The 22,590-nt window shown below is 44.6% G+C and overlaps 1 protein-coding gene across 5 annotated transcripts in view; it reads right to left on the reverse strand.

The window, feature by feature from the left end:
* Positions 1-22,590, reverse strand: part of scml2 (Scm polycomb group protein like 2) — a 53,334-nt gene that overhangs the window by 1,678 nt on the left and 29,066 nt on the right. Inside the window, exons 8-14 of one of the 5 annotated variants that reach the window (XM_063212184.1) lie at positions 17,475-17,785; positions 14,760-14,877; positions 12,928-13,131; positions 10,486-10,674; positions 8,239-8,352; positions 4,064-4,294; positions 1,988-2,172 (exon numbers count right to left, since the gene is read on the reverse strand). In XM_063212184.1, coding sequence (XP_063068254.1) covers positions 1,988-2,172; positions 4,064-4,294; positions 8,239-8,352; positions 10,486-10,674; positions 12,928-13,131; positions 14,760-14,877; positions 17,475-17,785 — 1,352 coding nt within the window. Of the gene's footprint in view, positions 1-1,987; positions 2,176-4,054; positions 4,295-8,238; positions 8,353-10,485; positions 10,675-12,927; positions 13,132-14,759; positions 14,878-17,474; positions 17,786-22,590 lie in introns of all 5 variants that reach the window. The other 4 variants (XM_063212183.1, XM_063212182.1, XM_063212181.1 and 1 more) reach the window with 4 other exon arrangements.

Raw genomic sequence — 22,590 nt, forward strand, 5'->3', positions numbered from 1 at the left:
GAGCTCTCGAAAGCCTCAAAATAAAAGTAAAGCATATGATGGTTGGACATTCAGAAAAGGGAGCAGCTCAAATACGCTAGGGTTCACATCAGTGTAGTATACGTTCACTTCATTCTTGAGTTATACACATAAGGAGATAAGACACTGACAAGAGGTCGTGCAAGAACATGATGCCTCATGTCTTTCTTTCAGTGTCTTCCCACCGTCATCTCACACACTGTATTCTCTCATCTCTCTCTCTCTCTCTCTCTCTCTCTCTCTCTCTCTCTCTCTCTCTCTCTCTCTCTCTCTCTCTCTCTCTCTCTCTCTCTCTCTCTCCATGAGGGTGATGATCCCCAGGCAAGTGAAGCATAAACACAGTCAGAGGCCAGTGGGGGCTGGAGACATGCTGCAGTCATCCTGCCTTCAATGCAGATGTACATGTAAGAGGACGGTGGCAGAGATTCTTTAAGTATAGAGATATGCCACTGTAATAGGTTGCTATGGGCACCTAACATGACCAGGTTCCGGTCTGCCTAAAGGGGGTGTCATAATACTCCTAGCATTGAATAGAACAGTCCTTAGGTCTGCCTAGGTCTGCCTAATAGAACCCGGAAACAATGGGCCAATGGAGCCTCTCTCTCTCTACTCTCTCTGACGGTGGTGTGGGGAGTTGGTGGGTTGACTATGGTGGTGGTGAGCAGTGTGTGTTTTATTAACAATTTCATTAACGACAGCACTGAAAGTCAGATTTGACCTTGACCTTGTTTGTATAACCAAGGACAGTTTTTGAGTGTCATTAGTGTACACCTCTTGGCAACTGTCACTCAATTTAAAGGTCCAAATACCTAGTCAAAGCTGACATGTAGATGTTTATGGTCCCCATGTCCACCATGTTTGCATGACCAAGGACAGTTGGAGTGCAGTTAGTGTAAAACCTCTCAGGTGGCAAGTGTGACAAGTCATGTGGCCATGCCATAATTTGGGATCCGGATTCAAGTCTTATCTGCACGCAGGGGTGCCTACACGAGGGGACAAAGGGGACAGTTGTCCCGCGCCCATGGAGAGAGGGGCCCCTAGCACTGAGTCAACATTACATTATAGCATATAAAAGGCTGAGGGGCCCTTTCAGATGACTTTGTCCTGGGCCCAGCCAAAGCTGTCAGCGGCCCTGTCTGCACGCATTACCCTAACCCTACCCTTTCCTGTCTGTTATACCTCCCGCTAATTTTCTCTCTCTAACATTTTACTATCAATAAAGTTTTTTTTTAACCAAAAATGTCTTACAAAAGTGTATCAGAGTGACATGGGTCAGTGGGTTGGTGCACTGGACCATTATGCAAGGGATCCAGGTTCAATGCCGGCCTATGGTTGTTTCAAGTAGTCAAGTCAAGTCAAGTAGTCAAGTCAAGTAGGTTTTATTTGTCAATTTCTTTACATGCACTGGTCATACAAAGAATTTGAAATTACATTTCTTGCTTTCCCATACAGACATAGACTAATCTAGGTAAGGACATAGACAGATAGACAGTATAGACATAGACAGTACTTATACATGGACTTAAGACAGTATGGACATAGACAGTGCTCATACAGACATTTAAAGTGCAAGACTGGACAACAGAAGACTTGTAGAGGACATACATTAAGAGGTATTTGTTGTGCTTTTGTGCTTTTCCGATCCTTCCCCAGCTCACGCCGTACTAATTTCCTGTCTGTCTAATTATCTCGTCTGATTATTTAACCCATTGTGTCCTGGAAACACATATACGCTGCATTCAGGATTTTGAGTTTTATTAAAAATGTGGGTAAGTTAGAGCTCAATGAACACATTGAGGGTCCTAGCTTTTGAATGTAACTAATTTCATGTTTGTATGTGCTTCGAAGGCTGATATTTAGGATTTAATAGGCACAGGGCACCCTTTCTCAAAAAGGGCTTAGGACAAAATGGGTTAAGTGTAAAAAGCCCCAAAATAAATGAATTCTTAAAAAAAAGTGCATCACTCACATGTTTTCTGAAGAGTTCGGCGTGGGGAGCCAAGGCTTGGGGGTCAGCGTCGCGGACGAACTGCATGACGTCCTCTATGCTCCAGGAGGAGGGGTTGGCACTAGGGGACCACGCGCCACCGCCGCCGCTGCCACTGCCAGAGTCATGCTCCATCTTCTGGTGCTCAGGACCCGTAGTGGAGCTGGCTGCTACAGAGGACGGAGGGATGGAGATGGAGGGAGGTAGAGAGAGAGGGAGGTGAGGATAGTAGGGGGGGGGGAGAGGGAGAGAGATAGAGACAAAGAAAGAAAGAGAATAAACAGATGGAGAGGTCAAAAGGGAGAAAGAAAGAAAGAAAGAAAGAAAGAAAGAAAGAAAGAAAGAAAGAAAGAAAGAAAGAAAGAAAGAAAGAAAGAAAGAAAGAAAACGAAGAGTGAGGGAAGAGGGACATTATTTTAAATTGTCTAAGTGGTTGCTGCCTGTTTCATTACCACACATTTACGATCACAAACTCTGTCTATTGAGTAGTCTTTTTCAACAGGGTGTAAAAAATACAGGACACATTTGGAAGACCAATAACTTAGAATCCAAATGCACAGAGTAGCAAGATTTGTATTGTCAAAAAGTCCTGGATGTCAGATTTCCAATGAATGCATTGGATCCACTGTGTTTTTCCCCACCAGGAGGCAGTCTTGCACATAAATGAGAAGTTGCTGCTAGATATTGTACAGACGCCTCTGTAAATGACAAATCTGCGCCATAACTTGGCAGAGGAATGCGCTACGCATGTCATTCCAGATCAAGCTGAACAAATGCTTTTTTGATCCCTCCTGCCATCCAACCGCCCCCACACTGAGATCATCACGAGATAGGGATTATGATGCCTCCTGGCTATTCTGTAGTGCTAATGAACCATCCAAAATGTCTCCAAATAAGCCGCGATTTGCAATTTGGCCTGCATTTCTGTACCTGTCTATAACTCAATTTGACACAAGCATATTTTGGGGTAGCTGCCTTTATAACTAAACAAAAAGGCACCTCTCTAAACTAAAGACGGCTGCTGACACAATTTTCTTCTGGGTCATCAACTTCAAACAGAGTCAGCCAATCCCCTGGCAGAGGGTTAAAAGGTGTGTCAACACCTACCCACACACAGACACACACATAATTCTCAATCTGTCAATCATTACCAAATGGCATACAGACATCTGCCTACCAAATAAGGTCGGCTTCACACATAAGCGAGCACACATACCCGCACCCTACATACACATCCACGCTCCCAGTCAAACAAACTGTAGAGCACACAGTTCAATTCTCTGTGATAATAATAAGTTATAATATGCAGACTACCTACTACACCAACTAAAATATTTTCTTCTCTCTCACATATGCGCATACACGCACGCACGCACACACGTGGAGACACAGTGCCAACCAAAGAATGTCAATGGGTTTGCTAAGTGCTTTCTTGCACTTGTAGTATTTCACAATGAATCTGATCTGTTTGTCTAATGAGCTGTGTGTGCTGGGTCAGACAGTAAATTAAATCTTCAGGAGGCAGGGACACTACTACCTTGGCATAAAAATAACAGGCACAGATACAGGCAATACATGTACACATTTTTTGATGTGTTCTATTCAAGCCAGATAGTACAAGAGAATCCTGAGCATGAATCTTTAACTTGTTGAAATAAGAAAAACCTAATGCCTATCCTTGCAAAAAAAAAAAACCTCTGTTCTGCCTGAAATGCAGCATTGTGCCTGAATACCATCAGCCCTGTATAGTACAGTAGTGCACCCTAAACTAGCCAACCTATGTTAGATAGTAGCAGGCTTGTACGAAATTCCGAATGGAAAGAATTTCAATTCAAAATAATGCCATAATACGAACACTAGGTGGTGCCATTACCTTGAATTTCTTTGAATTTAATCTACACCACCCATTGAAAGTACATACAACACCACCACCTAGTGTTCGTATTATGGCATTACTTTGAATTGAAATTCTTTCCATTCGGAATTTCGTACAAGCCTGGTTAGTAGACAGATATGCCTAAATAGGGAGTTCCAGTAAAGTCCTCTTACTCTGCGTACCTTCCACTTGTCTGTGCATGCGCGTGGCGGGCGTGTTGGAGGAGAGACGGCGCAAGACGGACGGCGTGCCGGGGGACGAGTACACGGCGCCCGCTGCAGACGGAGGCCGGTACTCCGAGGAGCTGCGCAGAGCGTGGGGCCGAGGGGACATGACGTTGGGCGTGGACTCCAGGGAGTAGCCGGGGGACTGGTGGTCCGGGGTGGAGCCGTTCTCACCGTTGGCTAGCGTCTCTGATGAGAGAGAAAGAGAGAGAGAGAGAGAGAGAGAGAGAGAGAGAGAGAGAGAGAGAGAGAGAGATGGAAGATGGAGACAGATGAGAACAACATACAGTACATGTAGAGAGTGGGTGAGAGTGTAGAGTGGGGAACCTTTTTCATTCGAAGGGCCACTTCAAATTCATCCGAGGGCCGTACTATGAACACAAACCAGGATTCCCCCCAGCACTTTAGGCCTATATTGAAGGCAGCCACCTTTAAAACAGTCCACACCTTCTCTAGGAGTCCTGAATATAACTTAATTGTATTGCAAATGTAATTTCTAATATTCATTTACAAAATATGTCATATTTCATGTGAAGCTGCATAACATTAAAATCATATCGGGGGCCGGATAAAACGACCTCAAGGGCCGCAAACGGCCCTCGAGACAGAGGTTCCCCACCCCTGATGTAGAGTAACACTAGAAAATCACTTGGAGATGCTTCTAAAACATAAGATTGGATGAAACAAGATTCAAGATTAGTTTATTACGTCTTATTATAGGTTTGAAGCCTATAAGGAGTAAAAATTGTTGTGTTTTTTTGTGTCCTCAAAAAGTTAAATTAAAAAAAGAGGGGGGGGGGGGTGCAAAGAAAGTGCCTTGTTGTCTTCAGCATGAATTCAGTAATCTAACTGCTTGGTGGAAGAAACTACTTTGGAGTCTGGTAGTGTGAGACTTCAGGCTTCTGTACAGTTTCCCAGAAGGTAATATAGTAAACAGTTCATGGTTGGGGTGACTAGGATCAGCCACGATTTTTTTTTGCCTTCCTGATGCTCCATGTCAGCAATGCAAAGCGACTGACCAAAGTACATTACAAACAAGCTAACAGAACTGTGTAGAAACAGAGTAAACAAGAGCATTACGAGATCGTAACCTGGCCCCCTGGCCAATGCTAGATTCACGTGATGTGTGTTTTGGTGCCACCTGCAGACAACACACACACACACACTGTGGGCGAACAAACAGACGAACAGACAGACCGACAAACGGAGTCACTGAAATACCTGGCCCACCCCCTCTTGGGCTCATTAACGAAGCAAATCTACAAGACAAATAGAGCTGCCAAGGGGTCACACCAGGACAGAGTAGGCTACAGAAGTGTTTATTGAGCAAGCACATAGCAGGTTCAAGGTGGACAAACTGGTTTGAGAAAGTGAAGACAGAAAAAGTCCTGACATGCCCTCATTCTGTGTGCACTCTTACCACAGGTGATTGCACTAATTAGATGACCTACCTGTTTGAAAAATGAGTTAATTAGGAACCGCTGGTTCAGTGAGTTTAACCAGGGGGTGTTCACTCCCAGAACTAACTACTAGCCACAACTGGCTAACCCTAATCCAAACATATGAGCAAAATAAATGGGTGTCAATGGAGTTTTTTACCTTTATAATTTTTGTGTTTTTTTTGTTTTGTTTTGTTTTTTTTAACAAATATTTGCCCTGAAATATTAATATTCAGTTCGAAGCTAGAAATAATAAGACCTCATTTGAGTATCGTTTCGATTATTTTGCGCCACTAGATTATTATATACTGGGTCACAAAGCTCAATTTATGAGGCCCAACCCATAAACATTAACGGGATGCTAGTGAGTAGTACAGGTCAAAATCTTCTTCCCTGCTGAAAAACTTAACTTTTAAGATTTGACAATACAGCCTATTATTAAACACCAGCCATAATGCATACCAGGAATATTTTGTTGATGATATTTGTGACTGGAAATTGCTGTAGCAATGCATTTAGCATATAGGCTCCCTTTTCCATTCCATACATTTTCCCACATGAGAGACTTACCAATGCTCCCCAACTAGGGGACACTCAATAGGAACTGCAGTATGCATGCAAAGCTAACTGGCTACAATGGGAACCAATGAGACTGAATCTTGTCACTATATTCTAATTGCTCTGGTTTAACTAATGTTTAACACTCAATTTCCAAGCCAAAATCATGGCATACCACAGGTGTCAATTCAAAGCCACTATGACAACTTTGTGAACCAGTCAATGCATGCACACAAAACTGGGCCCCGCTTACTCTTAGCTTCACATACTCTTAGCTTCACCTCATGCTCTCCATGCTATGAAACTTTCTGTGTCTCATGTAATTGAAATATAAATGATGGTGTGTCAAGAAATTAATAAATTCATTCATTCATCCATTCATTCATTCATCCATTCATTCAAGTCTTTAAGTAACTTTAAGAGTCAGAGGTGAGTGCTCAGACAGAGTGAAAACATTGTTGGCATCGCATGGCATGGCATGGCATCGTTTTACTGTCTGAAGCTCCACACTGTATCATTGGAATCAGTGTTGTTATCAGGCCTGATGGTAGAGGAAAATCCTTAGGCTGAATCTCTAACACTTTCAAAGATAAGGAAAAGGAATAGGGAAAGCCTAATGACATTATTTTATTCTTACAAACAGAAGTCAGGCAACGAGCCTGAATACTATCAGTGCTGTGTAATTGGTAGAAGCTAAGGATATACCCATCACTACAAGTAACAACAGGAGCACCTTCTGAGACAGTCACACCCAGTACTTCCTTCCTTCTTTCCTGATCTCCTTTGGGATTAATTCAGTTTACTGCACTCTCTCTACTTCCACAATTTTACTTTAGCCTCAATTTACATACCGTATGTTACCACATCCCATAACACACCAGTCAATTTGCAACGAAAACAGCACAGCTATACGACAAAGCCCTGGCAGCTCCCCCCTTTTTTTAAAAGCCGGACATTAAAAGCAGGTGATCAATTGTGTTACACAATGTTTTTAATGCCTAATTAATGAACAGGGCCGGGTCTGACGGGTGCATTAGTGGGACTCCTCAATCACGGGTGGCCCAAGCTCGGCCCAAGAAAGACATGTCAGGCCCGCCCGCCCGCCCGGGGAAGACCAGCTAAGCAGTGATGATGTCAGAGCAGTGAGCATGACCCCGCAATAGGAGCGTCTGACACGGCCAATTAACTGAAGTGCTCTGCCCAGTCAATCACGGACCGTGTGTGTGTGTGTGTGTGTGTGTGTGTGTGTGTGTGTGTGTGTGTGTGTGTGTGTGTGTGTGTGTGTGTGTGTGTGTACATACAAACGCAGACACACATGTTCACACACACACACACACACGCACGCACGCACGCACAGGCACCCCAGGCAAGGGAGAGGAACTGGTGGCGTAACCGCAAGACACTGGGGTTTATACCTGTCCATGACCCAACATGGCTCTCATGATTTAATAATGTCACAGACGACAAGGCCCGGATCGAGACTTCACTTAGTCCCCATTAAGTGACACACAGGAACATGCTGAGGAGGAGCATCAGACAAAACGGCAATTTACACAGAATCGTCCGCCCGGTGCAGAATCCCTTAGACTCACTGGGCTATGACTGCGGGACCAGTCTTAAAGGGATACTCCACCCCTAGGTGAACTTCAGTCACTCCTCGCCATTCCAAGAGTTGGATAAGTGAGCAGAGGCATTGCCTTCACCTGGGGATGGAGTATACCTTTAATAGAAAGTGCACCCACCCAAGGTAATCCTCAAAAATGGTCATGTCTGACAGTACCTCATGGCTTATCAGAGCAAGGAGTGTCACAGGGTCCCGGTAGGGTCACCCACATTGGATAGTGAAACATGAATCGAGACTGAATGTAACCCATGTAACCTGGACTATAAAAAAATTGAGAGAGCCAGCCTTTCTACTTGGGTAAAACAAAAATGCATCAACAAAAACAAAACAAAAACAATGGGAAAAAAGTACAGCCCAATACTGAGTCAGATGAAAGCAGACTGTGAACTATCCTCCCCACGAAAAAATAAAGTTTTCAGAAAAAGAGGAGCTTAATAAGAAAACCACCACACAGTACTAGCAACCATGAGACAGGTAAGGTAAGGACAGGACAGGTGCAGGTGCAGGTGTACCTTCTGAGGCCTGGAGTTTAGTGGGCAGGGGCTCGGGGCAGTAGGAGTTGGACTCACTGGGGAAGCGCTGTAGGCCCCTGGCTAGAGATAAGGCGTCCGTGGTCTCCTCTTTGACTGTGGAAAAGGGGGAGAGATGGAACTAGAATGACATACTGCTCCCCATTCAACTCAGTGCAAAAATTCAACTTGTGTCAGTGCTCAGACTGGTATAAATTGATATGGTGTGTGGACAGTATATGTTGCAGTGTTAATTCAACACTTATGGTGATGATGCACTGGGCAACTTTTTGAGCAATGTTGCTGTGCAACGACATCATTGGCACCTGGCTTTTTGATAAAAAGATTGAGATCATTTGTCTACAGATGCTGAACATGATCCAAGTTCTCCTGATGAAAGTGTTGTAATGATAAAATGTCCAAATAAAATCTTACAGTATGCAAACTGCAATCCAAATCTTACAGTATCCAAACTACAGCAACCCAAAAGCCTTGCTCAAAAAGTTGCCTAGTGTATCATCACTTTTCGATAGTCGGTTTTACATCTAGATCGTATTTGGTCCCACAGTGAATTAATACTGCATTTTTTACCATATGAAAAAAATCAGTCTTGTACATTTATCATGCATATGTAGGATTTAGTATACGGTGGAGAGATACATACTGGATTGTGTCCAAAGGCAGCGTTTAAAAAAGATGGAAATACAAGACGTATGGTAAATGAAAAGGGCAACAAAATCAACGTCTTGCCATCATGGAAAATGTGGGAGACTTCTAGTTTCCATATTCAAGTGTAATAAAAATGCCTCAACATGAAGCTCTTTTTAATCAACAATGTAACAAAATCTACTTCTTGACCTTAATGGAAAATGTGTGCAGCTGTTGTCGACGTATATTTTCCTTACTCTATTTTTTTCTAAAGGCGTCCCAACAAATTTAGTTCAATGTTAACTACTAGAATTCTGAGGGAACATCCAATGTTTAAAATGTGAAAGTACTGCTGTGTATTTCTTCAAGCCAAATCTTTAATTAGTGAAAAATGCCAAGTTGAGGAAGAGGAGGGGGGGTATATGGCAGGGCATTTGATTTCTAGAATGTTCATTCCCCATACTACAGCAGAACGTTTGCATGTATGCCTTGCCAACTGCTTGAGCCTAAACACTTGGCATAGCAACACTAAAGGACACACTAGGGCACGCACGCACGCACATACATCCATTCTCTCTCTCTACGTCCACATATTGCATGTATGCCAAACAAACACCAAAGCAGGGCGAACACAACACACATCTCTCTCTCTCTCTCTCTCTCTCTCTCTCTCTCTCTCTCTCTCTCTCTCTCTCTCTCTCTCTCTCTCTCTCTCTCTCTCTCTCTCTCTCTCTCTCTCTCTCTCTCTCTCTCTCTCTCTCTCTCTCTCTCTCTCTCTCTCTCTCTCTCTCTCTCAGCCTAACAAACACCAAAGCAAGGTGAAAAGAACCATGCATAAATACACAGACAGGAACATGACACACACACACACGCACACGCACACACTCGCTTTCTGATGGAGTAGGCGGAGTGTGACAGCGAGGAAGCCATATGAGAATGGAATGAACAAACGCAAGGACACAATATAGAAACACACACCGAAACACACACTACACGCCCCCCCCACACACACACAAAACCTCAGCTGTCTTACAGTCATATGCAGAGTGAGTGCAAGGGCAAGGAGGCGTTGGAGAATGGGCTGAACACATGAACACTACACACATCCGAACACACACACGCGGCACAGAAAAACACACATACACACGCACACGCACACGCACACGCACACACGTCCTATACCGACTCACCTGTCTTGCGTATGTGCACCTGCATGCAGTGAGTGAGTGCGACGGCGGGGAGGCCATGAGAGAGTGGGCTGCACACATGAACACATGTACACTCCACGCAAAACAACACACATATGATACGCGCGCACGCACGCACGCACGCACGCACACACGCACACACGCGCACACACACACGTCTTGCGGTTGTACATGGAGTGTGTGCGCGGGTGAGGAGGTGCTAGAGAAAGGGCTGAACACATGCATACTACCCACATTACAACACACACACACACACACACACACACACACACACACACACACACACACACACACACACACACACACACACACACACACACACACACACACACACACACACACACACACACACACACACACACGGCATTGGAAAACACACATGCCCTGCCCTCACCTGTCTTGCGGTCGTAGGCGCAGTGCGTGTGCGCGGGCGAGGAGGCGCTGGAGAAGGGGCTGAAGGGCTGGCTGCTGAAGAGGCTGTCGCACTGCAGGTGGTGGCACAGCGTCTCCAGGAAGCGCAGAACGAAGGAGGCGCTTGACGCCGAGGGGAGCTTCACGTAGCTCGTACCCCCGTCCGACCGCACTGGTGGAGAGAGGGGGAGTTGGAAGATGGGAATAGAGAGAGATGAAAAGAGAGAGGTGGGAGGAAAGAGATGAGAGAGAGAGTGTGGGAGGGAGGGAGGGATGGAGGGACATCCATAAATCGTACATTAACTGAAAGCGGCAACTGCATGCAAAGGCTGCACAAGGGAGCGGAAAACACAGAGTAGAGGAAGAATGTGGGGGTTAAAACTTCACCAAAGAACGTAGAATGTATCTAGGTGTACACAGGTGTACGCTTTCAAAGTGCAATTTGCATGTGCTGATAGTGGATAGAGGGATTTGAATAGAGCAAGGCAAGTCGCGGTAATTTTATTTGTACCGCTCCTGTCATACACAGCGGCAGTTCAATAGTGATGAAATAAGTGAACACACACAGCCGGTGATGAAATAAGAGTTATAGCATGATAATGAAAAGGTCCATAGAACACAGTGAACATAGGAGCACAGTGATGCAGAACTACTGGCTCCTCTATCCTATGAGGTTGTCTAACTTCTTTTTGCATGTTTTATTTATGTTTCGTACAGCTGTTGATCAGCTGTTCTGTACTCTGTAGTGGCTGAATCTGAACGTGTGTAAGCAAATTCAATCCATTTCATCAACCCATTGATGCCTGAGGCACCTTCCAAAATTGTGCCTAGTGCCTGAGCCCTTTTTAAGAAAAGCTGCCCACAGCCTATAAAAACCTAAATATCTCAGCTTCTGAAGCACATAAAAATATGCACTAAGTTGCATTTAAACGCTAAGACTCTCATCTTTCATTAGAATGTGTTCATTCATTTCAAACAAACAAGGATTTTTAATAAAGCCGTCTCAAATCTCATGAGCCTGAATGTTGTGTAATGCAGCTCCAGGCTCCAGGGCCAATGTTGCGCAACGCAACATCAGGCATCAACGGGTTAAAGCGGAGGGAAACCTAGTAGATTTGCATAGAGGTGGTGCGTCTGTAGGGGGCGCTAGGTGTGCTGGTGGTGGTGGTGAGGAGCGACAGATGGCCCTGAGCGCTCGGCAGGACCCCCTGGGGAGGCACCAACAACCCCCTCCCCTCCTCCCACCTCCCACCCCACTGCACTCCCACTGCTACCCCCTGATGTCCCTCCCTCAGACGCCCCAAAACCAGGTTACACGCAGATGCCACTTCCCATTACGCTCCAGTACATTACACCAGCTGTGCACGCTGGGCCTCTTCCCACCCTCTCCACCCACACAAACAAAGTCACGGACACACAAACATACACAGTCACAAACACGCAAGGCACACGCAGACACGAACCCTCACACACAGACCTAGACACACGGGCATAGATGCACATATAATACACACACGACGAACAAGACTTCCACCACACACACACACACACACACACACACACACTAATCCAAACTCATCTGATTACAATCTCACAGTGAATCACATGGCACCATGTGGCAAGGGTAAAGGCAGCGTTCCATTCCATTTTAGCACAAAGATTGATTTCTCTCTCTCTCTCTGTCGCTCTCAAATGGAGATGTCTATACAGTGTAACTAAGGGGGCAGATGGAACTGCAGAGATATTAATCCACGCTGGAGCCGTCCTACTATCCAGTGGAGGGATGGCAACAGGGAGGAAGTGAGCTGTGGCAAAGCTTCACAGCAGGAAGTCACGCGAAAGCCCCACAGGCAGATAGGGGATGGTAAAATGGTAAAGAAGACAAAACAACATGAAAGCCCCTACAGACGGAGTATTGTAAAATGGTAAATATGAGGAGAGAAAAACAAGGTCGCTCCTATGCATAGGAAATGCCTTAGAATAGGCAGAGATTGTGAGAAGAAAGAACAAATAATGAGAAATAGGTGAATTTCACATTCAGTAATATTTTTTGTCAATATCAGTGTTTTTTCTTCTTGGGAACTAAAAGTGTCAGAAATTATAACTTTTAACAACCATAACTTACTCTGTTTGTGATAGAATAGCTAAGGGGAACACAACTGAACAGACAGACATGACGAGGAAAAATGAAAGATCTTTTTTTTTTTTTAAGTGCGAGACATCATCCGTAGTGATGTCACATTGCCTGACTGTGTGTCTTCATCAAGGCAGATCATTGGCCGTATGTCATCACAGCAAAACAGAGAGAGCAACAAAACCAACCAGGCTTTCCCTCGGATTATCTCCCCACCGTCAGACCATAACTGCAGGTAGGAGTTTGATTTCACACTGAAACACACAGTGACCAAAACCATCCATTCCTTACCTCTGATAATTTCCCCGCCATCGGACTGCGACTGCAGGAAGGAGTAGAGCAATTTGGGCTGGTACGCGCAGTCCACACAGGCCTGCACCGAGTACTGGAGCACCTTGTTGACTGGGCCAGGCCCAAAGTGGTCCGGGAGCTGCAGAACCAGCTTACGATCCAGATGCGGCCCGCAGTTGCCGTGCTTGTTCACGTACACGCACACTGGAAGCGACAGAAACAAAATGGAGGATAAGAAGATTGTTAATTCAGTGTAGATTTGAGTCCTTCATCATCAAAATAGCATCCTGAATATGTGCGTTCCGTGCTGTTGCCATAGTTGTTCACATACAGGCCAATTGGAAGTGACAAAATCAGAATGGGGGGAAAAGTTAATTTACCCATTAGGATTCAATGGTTCTAAGAAATTAGAAAGAATTGTCAATACTGTTAAAAGTAAATGTAAATATGTACAGATGCTGCAGCCGGTCTTAACCTCGTTCATTCACTGTTAAACACCCCGACCCACTATTTTGCAAATGATGCTGAATTAATTACCTCTAAATGACTGGCTGTGTACTGGCATAATGAAAGAAAAACATCCCACGCTGCCTTCCAGCATTACTCAAAAGCAAGCACAGCACCTTCTAATCTTTCATCTACCGTGAGGTCATTTTCATTTTAAAATCTGAGGCTTGTCATTTGGCTCAGGGTGTCCCGCAATGGGAGCAGGAACATTTTTCAATTTCCTGTCCTCCGTGTTCCTCGCCTTGCACAGAGAGAGGAGAGGAGAGGAGAGGAGAGGAGAAGAGAAGAGAAGAGAAGAGAAGAGAAGAGAAGAGAAGAGAAGAGAAGAGAAGAGAAGAGAAGAGAAGAGAAGAGAGGAAAAGAGAATAGAATAGAATAGAATAGAAGAGAAGAGAAGAGAAGAGAAGAGAAGAGAAGAGAAGAGAAGAGAAGAGAAGAGAAGAGAAGAGAGGAGAAGAGAAGAGAAGAGAAGAGAAAAGAAAGGAGGACAGAAGAGGTTCACTGTGAGAACCTCAAGCGAAGTGGTGCGTGATGCGTCTGAACCAACCGTGCCGTGTCGTAAACATGCATCTGCATCTCCACAACACACCACAACACTGAGCATCCAGCCACAGCGTGTAGCACAGCGCAGTGCAGCCTACCCCAGCACAGCCCAGGGTTCAGACAGTGCAGCGCAGAGCAGACAGACGGGCCATTTACGGCGGAAGCGCATGGCGAATGCAGCGGCAGGCTTCATTAAGCACGGTTTAAGGGCCATATTATATAGCCCCGGCCCGGCTTGACAGCCAGATTTAGCATTACACTTCAGTGATTCATTGCAACCGTGTGCTTCCGATAGGCCACGGACAGCCGAGCAAGCATGTTTTTAAGCATGTATCTTCGTTTCGTGTGTGTACTGTGTTTGTGCATTGTGTAGTGTGTGTGTGTGTATGTGTTCACGTGCATGCATGCATGTATGTGTGTGTATGCACGTGTGTATGTGCATGTGCATGTTTTCTACCATGCTTTTTTATTGTGAAATGCGCAAATATGCATGTGAACAGTATATGTTCCAGAAAAAAAGAGGGGGACAAGACAGATATGGAAAAAGATAAAGTGAGAGAAAGATAGAAGAACAAGGCTGGAAAAAAGATTAAGGCAGGCATAGACAGAAAGATAGACATAGACAGAGAGAGAGAGAGAGAGAGAGAGAGAGAGAGAGAGAGAGAGAGAGAGAGAGAGAGAGAGAGAGAGAGAGAGAGACATAGGGTGTCTAGGAGGGAGAGGATGAAGAGAGGGGAGAGAGAAAGACAGAGATGAGAGAGCCAGGCTTACTGCGGGCTCACCTGTTGAGAGGGGATTGCTGGAGCCGTCCTTGGTCGTCTGCATGGCAGACAGTCTGTGCTCAGAGGTCAGGTTGGACAAGCCTGAGCTGGCCAGAGACGGCACGACGCGAGGTTTCCTCTGAGGGGAGAAAATAAAGAAAGGAAAAGACTTCACAAAAAGGAAATCGAAAAGAAAAACAGGCTTCCCTCACAAGGCCTACTGTACTCTGTGTCCAGGTATTTCATGCAAGCTGTACTAAACTGTTATCTGCAGTACATGCTTTATTATGCTCTCAGCTGTTATCTATTCTTTTCATACTGTGTCTCGTGGCTATCTATTACAAGCATATTGTACTGCAATACCATTTATTACACGAATACTGTACGCGGCTGCTATCTATTCCATGCATACTCAATCGAGGTCTGGCCATTGAAGATTGAAATTGGGAGGGAAAAAAATCTCTTCAAGCTGCTGAAGTGGTGAAGAAGAGGGGGAAATGCTAATTCGGCCCCAAACGAGGAGTCAACCAAGCGCAAGCAAAACGTGATTACTCTCAGCCTGTTGACTTCTCATTGAGTAATTATTAATGGCAAACGGGGGACAAATGGCAAATATCTCTGAGTGTGGCCCGCGGAGTCCAAAAACTCCTCAATCATGAATAAAGGAATTAAGCTAAAGAATGGCAGACGCATGAGACCAAAAACCTAGCTGTCACCTGGTTTCAAATTTGTCATATCCTCATAGTACGAATTTCTTTATAAGATAAGAAATTAAATAAAACTAACGAAAATTAAATAAAATAGTAGTCAGTGGTAATTTCACAACCTAAGCAGCTTGTGCTGTTGAACAAAGTGCACGGCAAAGAGAGACACACGTGTTCCAATTGATTGAATGTACCATAAAGACTAATATAATGAATCTAACAGCTCAATATATTGCTCGGTATATTCGACACGTCAAACCGTGACTGCTTTTTATCAGTTTGATGGCTTGGCTGAAATAATATAATCTGCCCATTAAACGGTGGTTTCCTACATCTAATGTCAAAAAAACAAGGCATTAAGATTACAGAGGGGAACTGAAAGGGAATTGTCAAGCTGTATTTCTATTCTATCAAAGTGACAACATTTCACAACAAATAAATCTGCCAGTAAGCTCATTTGTAAACCAGAGGCATTTCGGTGCACCAGGTTCAAACCCAGTAATGATCTTGCAACCATCACACAAGCTTCAAGGAGTTTTACCAGAGAGAGTAGAGAGATATACTTAAAGAATATCTGGTTTTACCTTCTGAACTCATACAGTATCAGGATTTGACACCTCTGTCACAGAGTACATCATATTTATCTGACATTCTTAGTCAGTCGATACCAAGACCATTATTCCCTATGACAGTGCTTCCCAGCACATCTCTTTTAATTAAAATTCTCCACGTACCCCCTGCAGAAGTAACTTGGGTACCGCTGATGGTACGCATACCCCGGATTGAAAATCACTGAGACAGGGGTGCTGCTGAGACAGCCACTGCAGAGCCAAAGCAGACACTGCTGCTGCTCTTCAGCCTGACAAGCCAGAATACCTATAACTTGAAATGTACAGACTGGGTTCAGACCATACACAAAGTCACGGTGCTAAGCCCATCCCAATGACCTGCTGCACAGATCCCAAACTAGACAGAGCATTGTATTTAGAGCAGTGTTTCTCAACGGGTGGGTCGCGACCCATGGGTCATGGGTGGGTCGTGGAGCCTTGGTGTAAAAAAAAACGTAATTCTAAAAAAAAAAAATGCAACTTTTCCTGCAACAATTTACAACTTTTATTTTGATAGGCTAGTGAACTCTGTGTCATCTGTTGTCTTAGATACAATCTGAATGATTATGCGAGTTAGATAGTGTGCAACCAGTCATTCGAGTCTTGGTTACATTTTGAGAATTGCATTGAAATGACTTGAACGCTAAAAAAATTGGGTCACGACCGAAAGAGAGTGGAAAATGGTGGGTCCCTAGACTGTTCCAGTTGAGAACCACTGATTTAGAACACAGAGCCAGAGCAGATTCATGGCCCAGCTATGATCATTCCCTAGGCTAGAGGCTAGACCAACCTACCAGGCAAACATCATGGGGCACCTAAGTCACGCCCTTCTACTTCCGATCCAGGGGGCTGGATCTCTCAAAATTTTGAATGAGAGTTAATGGATCGAGTCAAGCTATCATCCCGTTTGGCATGTGCTACGGATTTCACATATGGTGACAGTGAATTTGAAAGGTTTGGATTTGCGTCGTAAGACCACTCATTTTCGACACGCAAGAAACGTTATTTTAGCTTTTGTGCAAAACGGTGTTAGAGACTACACGTGCGCCTCGCATATCTGACGTGAACCGAGGCACAGCCAACCCTACCGCTGCACTGCGGCTTAAGTGGTTGCACGTCGGACATGCAACGTCTGTTGTGTAGTCCAAATAATTGTATATTTTTGCACACACACAACTCAAAAATCGCTTGCCAAGTGAAGTCAACAAGCACACCATTGGTTGTTATTAATTCTGAGGCACAGCATATGTGTGATCGACGGGGAAATGAGAGGTGGATCGGAAAATAGCTTTCATCAGTCCATTACAGCCCAGTCAAAAGTTTTTGCGTTGCCAGCCCCATAAGCCGCCCGGAAGGGGTGGAGACTTAGGTGCCCCATTCTGCCAGTAGGTTTTAGTCTAGTTTCGTAGGCTAGCTTCCATTACCTTGCTGCCAGGTTTGGGCCCCCTCTTCTTGTAGATTCGTGGCGTCATCTGCAAAGCAGCAGTGCCGTTACTGCCCACGTCTGTACCCGGTCCGCTGTGCCCGCCGGCTGCTGCTGCTGCTGCCGCCGCCGCCGCTACCTCTGCGGCCGCTTTAAGCATGGCGATGGTCTGGCTCTTGGGGCGCCGGCCCCTCACCCCCTTCCGGACGGGCAGGGGGGGCAGCGGGTGCGGCAGACGGTACGGGGACTGCATGACGGAGCGCCGAGAGGACGCCTTGGAGGGAATCACAGCAGGGATGATGTTCTTGGTGACTGTGGAGTTAAAACAAGAGATGGGAGAGAACACGGTAAACAAACTAGATTAGAGTAGAGTAGAGTAGAGTAGAGTAGGGTGACTATTGATTGCGGGGAAATTAAGCTGTCCAGTAGCATACAAATACGCTAATTATAATAAATAAAAATATATCTGCAAGACTACTTGAATTCCGACTAATTATTGAAGAGGGAAGTTTCGACTACTAGCATTCTGCCTGAGGAAGATCTGCTAGTGGTCTCTCATAATTAATGTGAATTTGCTTCTGGCTAGCCTGGTGGGATGTGCACATATTTACTCCTCAGAGGAGGGAACGCGAGTATGCATACAGCACAAGTGCTCACATATGTAAAACAATGCCGGGCAAACGCAAACTTTACAACTGACGAGGAAGAGATGTTTCAACAACCACAAGTTTTTCCATTAAATTCCAAAAATAATGTTTCAGAAATGATGGGTGAGTACTGTAGCCTATATATTCAAACAGTAATCACATATGCCAGTGTTTCTCAACCTTTTTTTAGGCGAGGCACCCTTTCAAATCATGAAAAATTTCAAGGCACCCCAAACCAACAAGCCATAACATGGCATCGCATCCTATACCACACAAGCTTAGAAAAATAATACATTTGGAGACGTCACACGACCTACGTTCGAAGTTGTAGCAGACTGGGCCGACCTATATTTACTTTAATGTGCGTAAATGGCAGATGAAAGATTCCACTGACTAGCATTAACTTATCAATTTAGACAAATATGTATTATATTACATAATTTATTTCTCAGCCACGTTTCCGCGGCACCCCTGAGGGTGGGCCGCGGCACCCCAGGGTGCCCCGGCACCCCTGTTGAGAAACACTGACATATGCCCTTAAAAAACTATGCAAAGGGCCTTGGGAGAACCCATACGAGGTCAAACTGCCAAACCACTAATGTGCTAAAAATGACACCTATGAAAAACACATAGTTTATATGTTCTAAGTTTTCATGAGTTCTCAGAAACAGTGGTCTGACAGGTTAAGGCTCCATCTGATAACAGAGACCTTATTCAGAGATGGCAGTTGATCCTGTAACAGATAACTTCCTTTATTTCCGTCATGCCATTTGACATTTTTTAGGGGGAAGGAGACATTCATTTTAAAAAATGGTTAAAAAGCTACTGGACATCGCATGAAACACAGAGGAGCACAAAATATACATTATAGAAAATCTGATGGAAGCATTGAGGATGACAACATTTTGAAACATTTTATACATTCTGATTTTGCAAACCCTTATTTGTCATTAACCCACATACTGTAACCTAGCTAAGTAAAAATGTTGTGGATTAAAAACCTTCTGTGCAGTGAGATCAATCTCACATAATTAGCATGCTAGTAATTAGGCTTAATTCATCTGCACAGCACACAGTATTTTTTTCTCATCACGAAAAGAGACAAATATTCAATATTACAAAAAGTCATCAAACCGCCATCTGTGTCCATAACTGGTCTATATAACCAGCTCATAATTTTATAAAGCTGAAAATGACAGGAAAATGCCATTCAAATTCAAAAATATTACACACACTGTATTTTTTGCTGCTTTTGAACAAATCAGATACATACATACATACATACAAAACAACAAAGCTTGGTCTTCAAGATGGCCTTTAAAGTTCTCATCTCGTGACCTCCTGGGCTAATTCCCAAGTCTTACAGCTGGCACGACTGAGCACAGAACAGCACTAACAACAACGTGTCCTTTTTGAACTCCAACACAACACCAGCAATGCCTGTGTCTCAACAGCTTGCCCCCTGGCATTGCTGGTTTATGGTGACTTGCTGACCAATTATTTTATTGTCTGCAAGATATAGAGTGCTATATCCTGTGATATATTAAACTGCAACATTCACCACTTCCTCCACCTCCCTGCCTACCTATTTGTTATTTTCCACTCTGCCTCGGTAAGTCTGTAGGGTAGTAGCACTCACCATAGCAACTATCAGTTCAATCTCGTGTCTCTAGTATACGCTTTAAAAAAATTGTTTGGGTTTTTTTTTTGCTCGGAAACACATTTATAGCGCACACACACACTGGTTCATTCAGATAAGGCCTTCCTGAAGAACAGGTATTTCATCTCCAACAGATCTTTCCATAGCGTGCCAATTGTTTTCACGTTGTGGCTTCAGACTTAAGGCATCGCCTTATTGATTTATTAGAGCAAAACGGCTTCATTCAAAGGGCAAGATTGAAAAGGAATTTTAAAATGCGAAGAAACTAGTCAGGGCAATTTAAGAAGTGATATGGCTTTTAAAAAATAATGCCAGCACGTGCTTTACTTTTCATCAGTTCTGTGTTCCCTGCTGTGTGTTCTTTTTAATCTAGAATTCTGTTGGGTTTTTTGTTCTTCTGTTTGGTCTAGAAACAGTGTGAGTTCTTTTTCCAAGCTTTGATTGGGAATATTCTACAGACTGACTCAAGTGGGATTAAATGTGTGATCCGCACACATCTATACCAACAACACACACAAGTCATACAAGTCTTGAGTTTGATTTTGGGTCCCAGTCAAGACTTCAGATGGAATATCTAAAAAGCGTACTCAAATCAGTCAACAACCGAATGAAACCAGTGAGCAGCAAACACGACAGAACACAGCACGAGACGAGGCGATGACAACCCTAGGGGATTACGGACAAATAGAATGCGAGCTCATGCTCCAGCAGACAGGGCTTGCACGCGGTCCAATCAATCGCGGCTCTAATGCACATTAGCGATTCCGTGCAGGTGAAGAAGCCGTTGACATATTCTTTACACAGGAAGATCAAAAAACTAAGAAAAAAAATAGAAGTACAACGTGAAAAGAAAAAACCCAACAACTTTGATCTACGCGCCCTTGCTTTGCCCCAAACCCACCCACACATCCATACACCTTTCCACCCCTCCCTCCCTCCTACGTCTCTCTACTTTAAATCACAATGCTCTGAGGCCTTGTGCCTTGGCTTTCTGATCTTTCGCTCTCTCTGCAGGCACTTTGCATAGAAGGAGTGTCAGGTTTCACCTCCGTGGCGTGTGCCTAACCTCACAACTCTCTGCTTTCTGGGCCAATGGAAGGGGGAGGTTCATTTCACAGCTTTTGCTTCTGTGTCTTCAAACTCCATAAAAGAAAAAAAGAAAAACAAAAGTTGGGGCTCAACCTGCTACAGTCAAGGTGATGCCTCAGGGTTAACAACAGTCACATAGAAGCCGTGGCAAAGCGTAGAAAACGTGTTTCACAACAACAACAACAAAATTCTGAGGTTTTAGACATGCTAGCCATGTCTCATGATAAAAAAATCTTTCGAGAATAGACAAGGTTTTTGCACAGAATAAAAAAAACTGTCAAGTGAACTGGTTGTAGAGGAACAACAACCAGTAGCACAGCATTAACCATCTCAGACCATTTCGGTTTTCCTCAATGTTCAAAGCACTTTCCACTAATGCCACCGTTACATTGCTAATGCCATCACGCCAGACGCCTCCACCAAAACTAATAACACCCGGTGACGGTTCAGATGGCAACTAATTCCTTTTTTCAATCAAAGTATGAATAAAGATACGCTCCCATGTGCCAAGCCTTCCCCCTGCCTGTCTATCTGAGTGTGTGTGTGAGAAGGAGGGGGAGAGAGAGAGAGAGAGAGAGAGAGAGAGAGAGAGAGAGAGAGAGAGAGAGAGATAGAGAGAGAGAGCTGTGTGTGTGTGTGTGTGTGTGTGTGTGTGTGTGTGTGTGTGTGTGTGTGTGTGTGTGTGTGTGTGTGTGTGTGTGTGTGTGTGTGTGTGTGTAATATATGTCTGTCTCCTCTCTGCCCCTCCTATTATCCTGGTGTCTCCCCAGTCCCCGCGGCAGCTGTGCGGTCACAGGTCAGGCCTCCAGGGCCGGCAGGTAATCTTTACCAGGAGTGGCCCTGGCCCTGTGCCACGCCTCGCCCAGCCCTCAGCCCTCAGCCTCAGCCCTCAGCCTCACCTCCACGACCATTCACATGTGTGTGTGAGAGAGCGAGAGAGAGAGAGAGAGAGAGAGAGAGAGAGCTGTGTGTGTGTGTTTGTCTGTCTGTCTGTGTGTGTGTGTCTGTGTGCTGAGTGTGTGTGTGTGTGTGTGTGTGTGTGTGTGTGTGCCACGCCTCGCCCAGCCCTCACCCTCACCCTCACCTCCACCACCATCCAAACTCAATGCTGCAGTGCTGCCACAAAGCCCTCATATATAATATAAGAAGTGATTACATTAAACGCTGTACAATTGCAGCTCAAGAAATAACTCTTTTCTTTTCTCACTTCTACTAACTCACTTTCTACTTCTACTTTCTTTCTTTCTTGTTGACCTGTTTTTGCCATTTGTTTTTTATGACAAAAAAAAAAAGCAAAATGGAAAAGCGTTTAAATAAATAAATTAAGAGAAATGAAATAAATCATGTGGCAACTAACGAGAGAACTCTATTATGCAAATTAAAGCATAAATTCACACACTCACTCGGAGCATTGGTGGAATATGACCATTCACACACACTCACTCGCCCAGCCCTCACCCTCACCCTCACCCTCACCTCCACGACCATCCACACTCACTGCTGCAGTGCTGCCACAGAGCCCTCATATATTTACTAGAGATGCACCGGATCCAAGATCCGGTTCCGGATCCGGCAGGATAATAGGGTTTTTCACAGGATCCGGATCCGGTTCCAGGATCCAGGATCCGGTAGCCGAGGCTTTTCAGTCAAAATAGTTTGAGCCAAGGTGATAAAAATGGCCCACGTGTGCGAGTAGGCTATGTGTTTCAACCCTTTCGTAG

This window comes from Engraulis encrasicolus, chromosome 12, assembly GCF_034702125.1.
Source record: "Engraulis encrasicolus isolate BLACKSEA-1 chromosome 12, IST_EnEncr_1.0, whole genome shotgun sequence".
Taxonomy (NCBI): domain Eukaryota; kingdom Metazoa; phylum Chordata; class Actinopteri; order Clupeiformes; family Engraulidae; genus Engraulis; species Engraulis encrasicolus.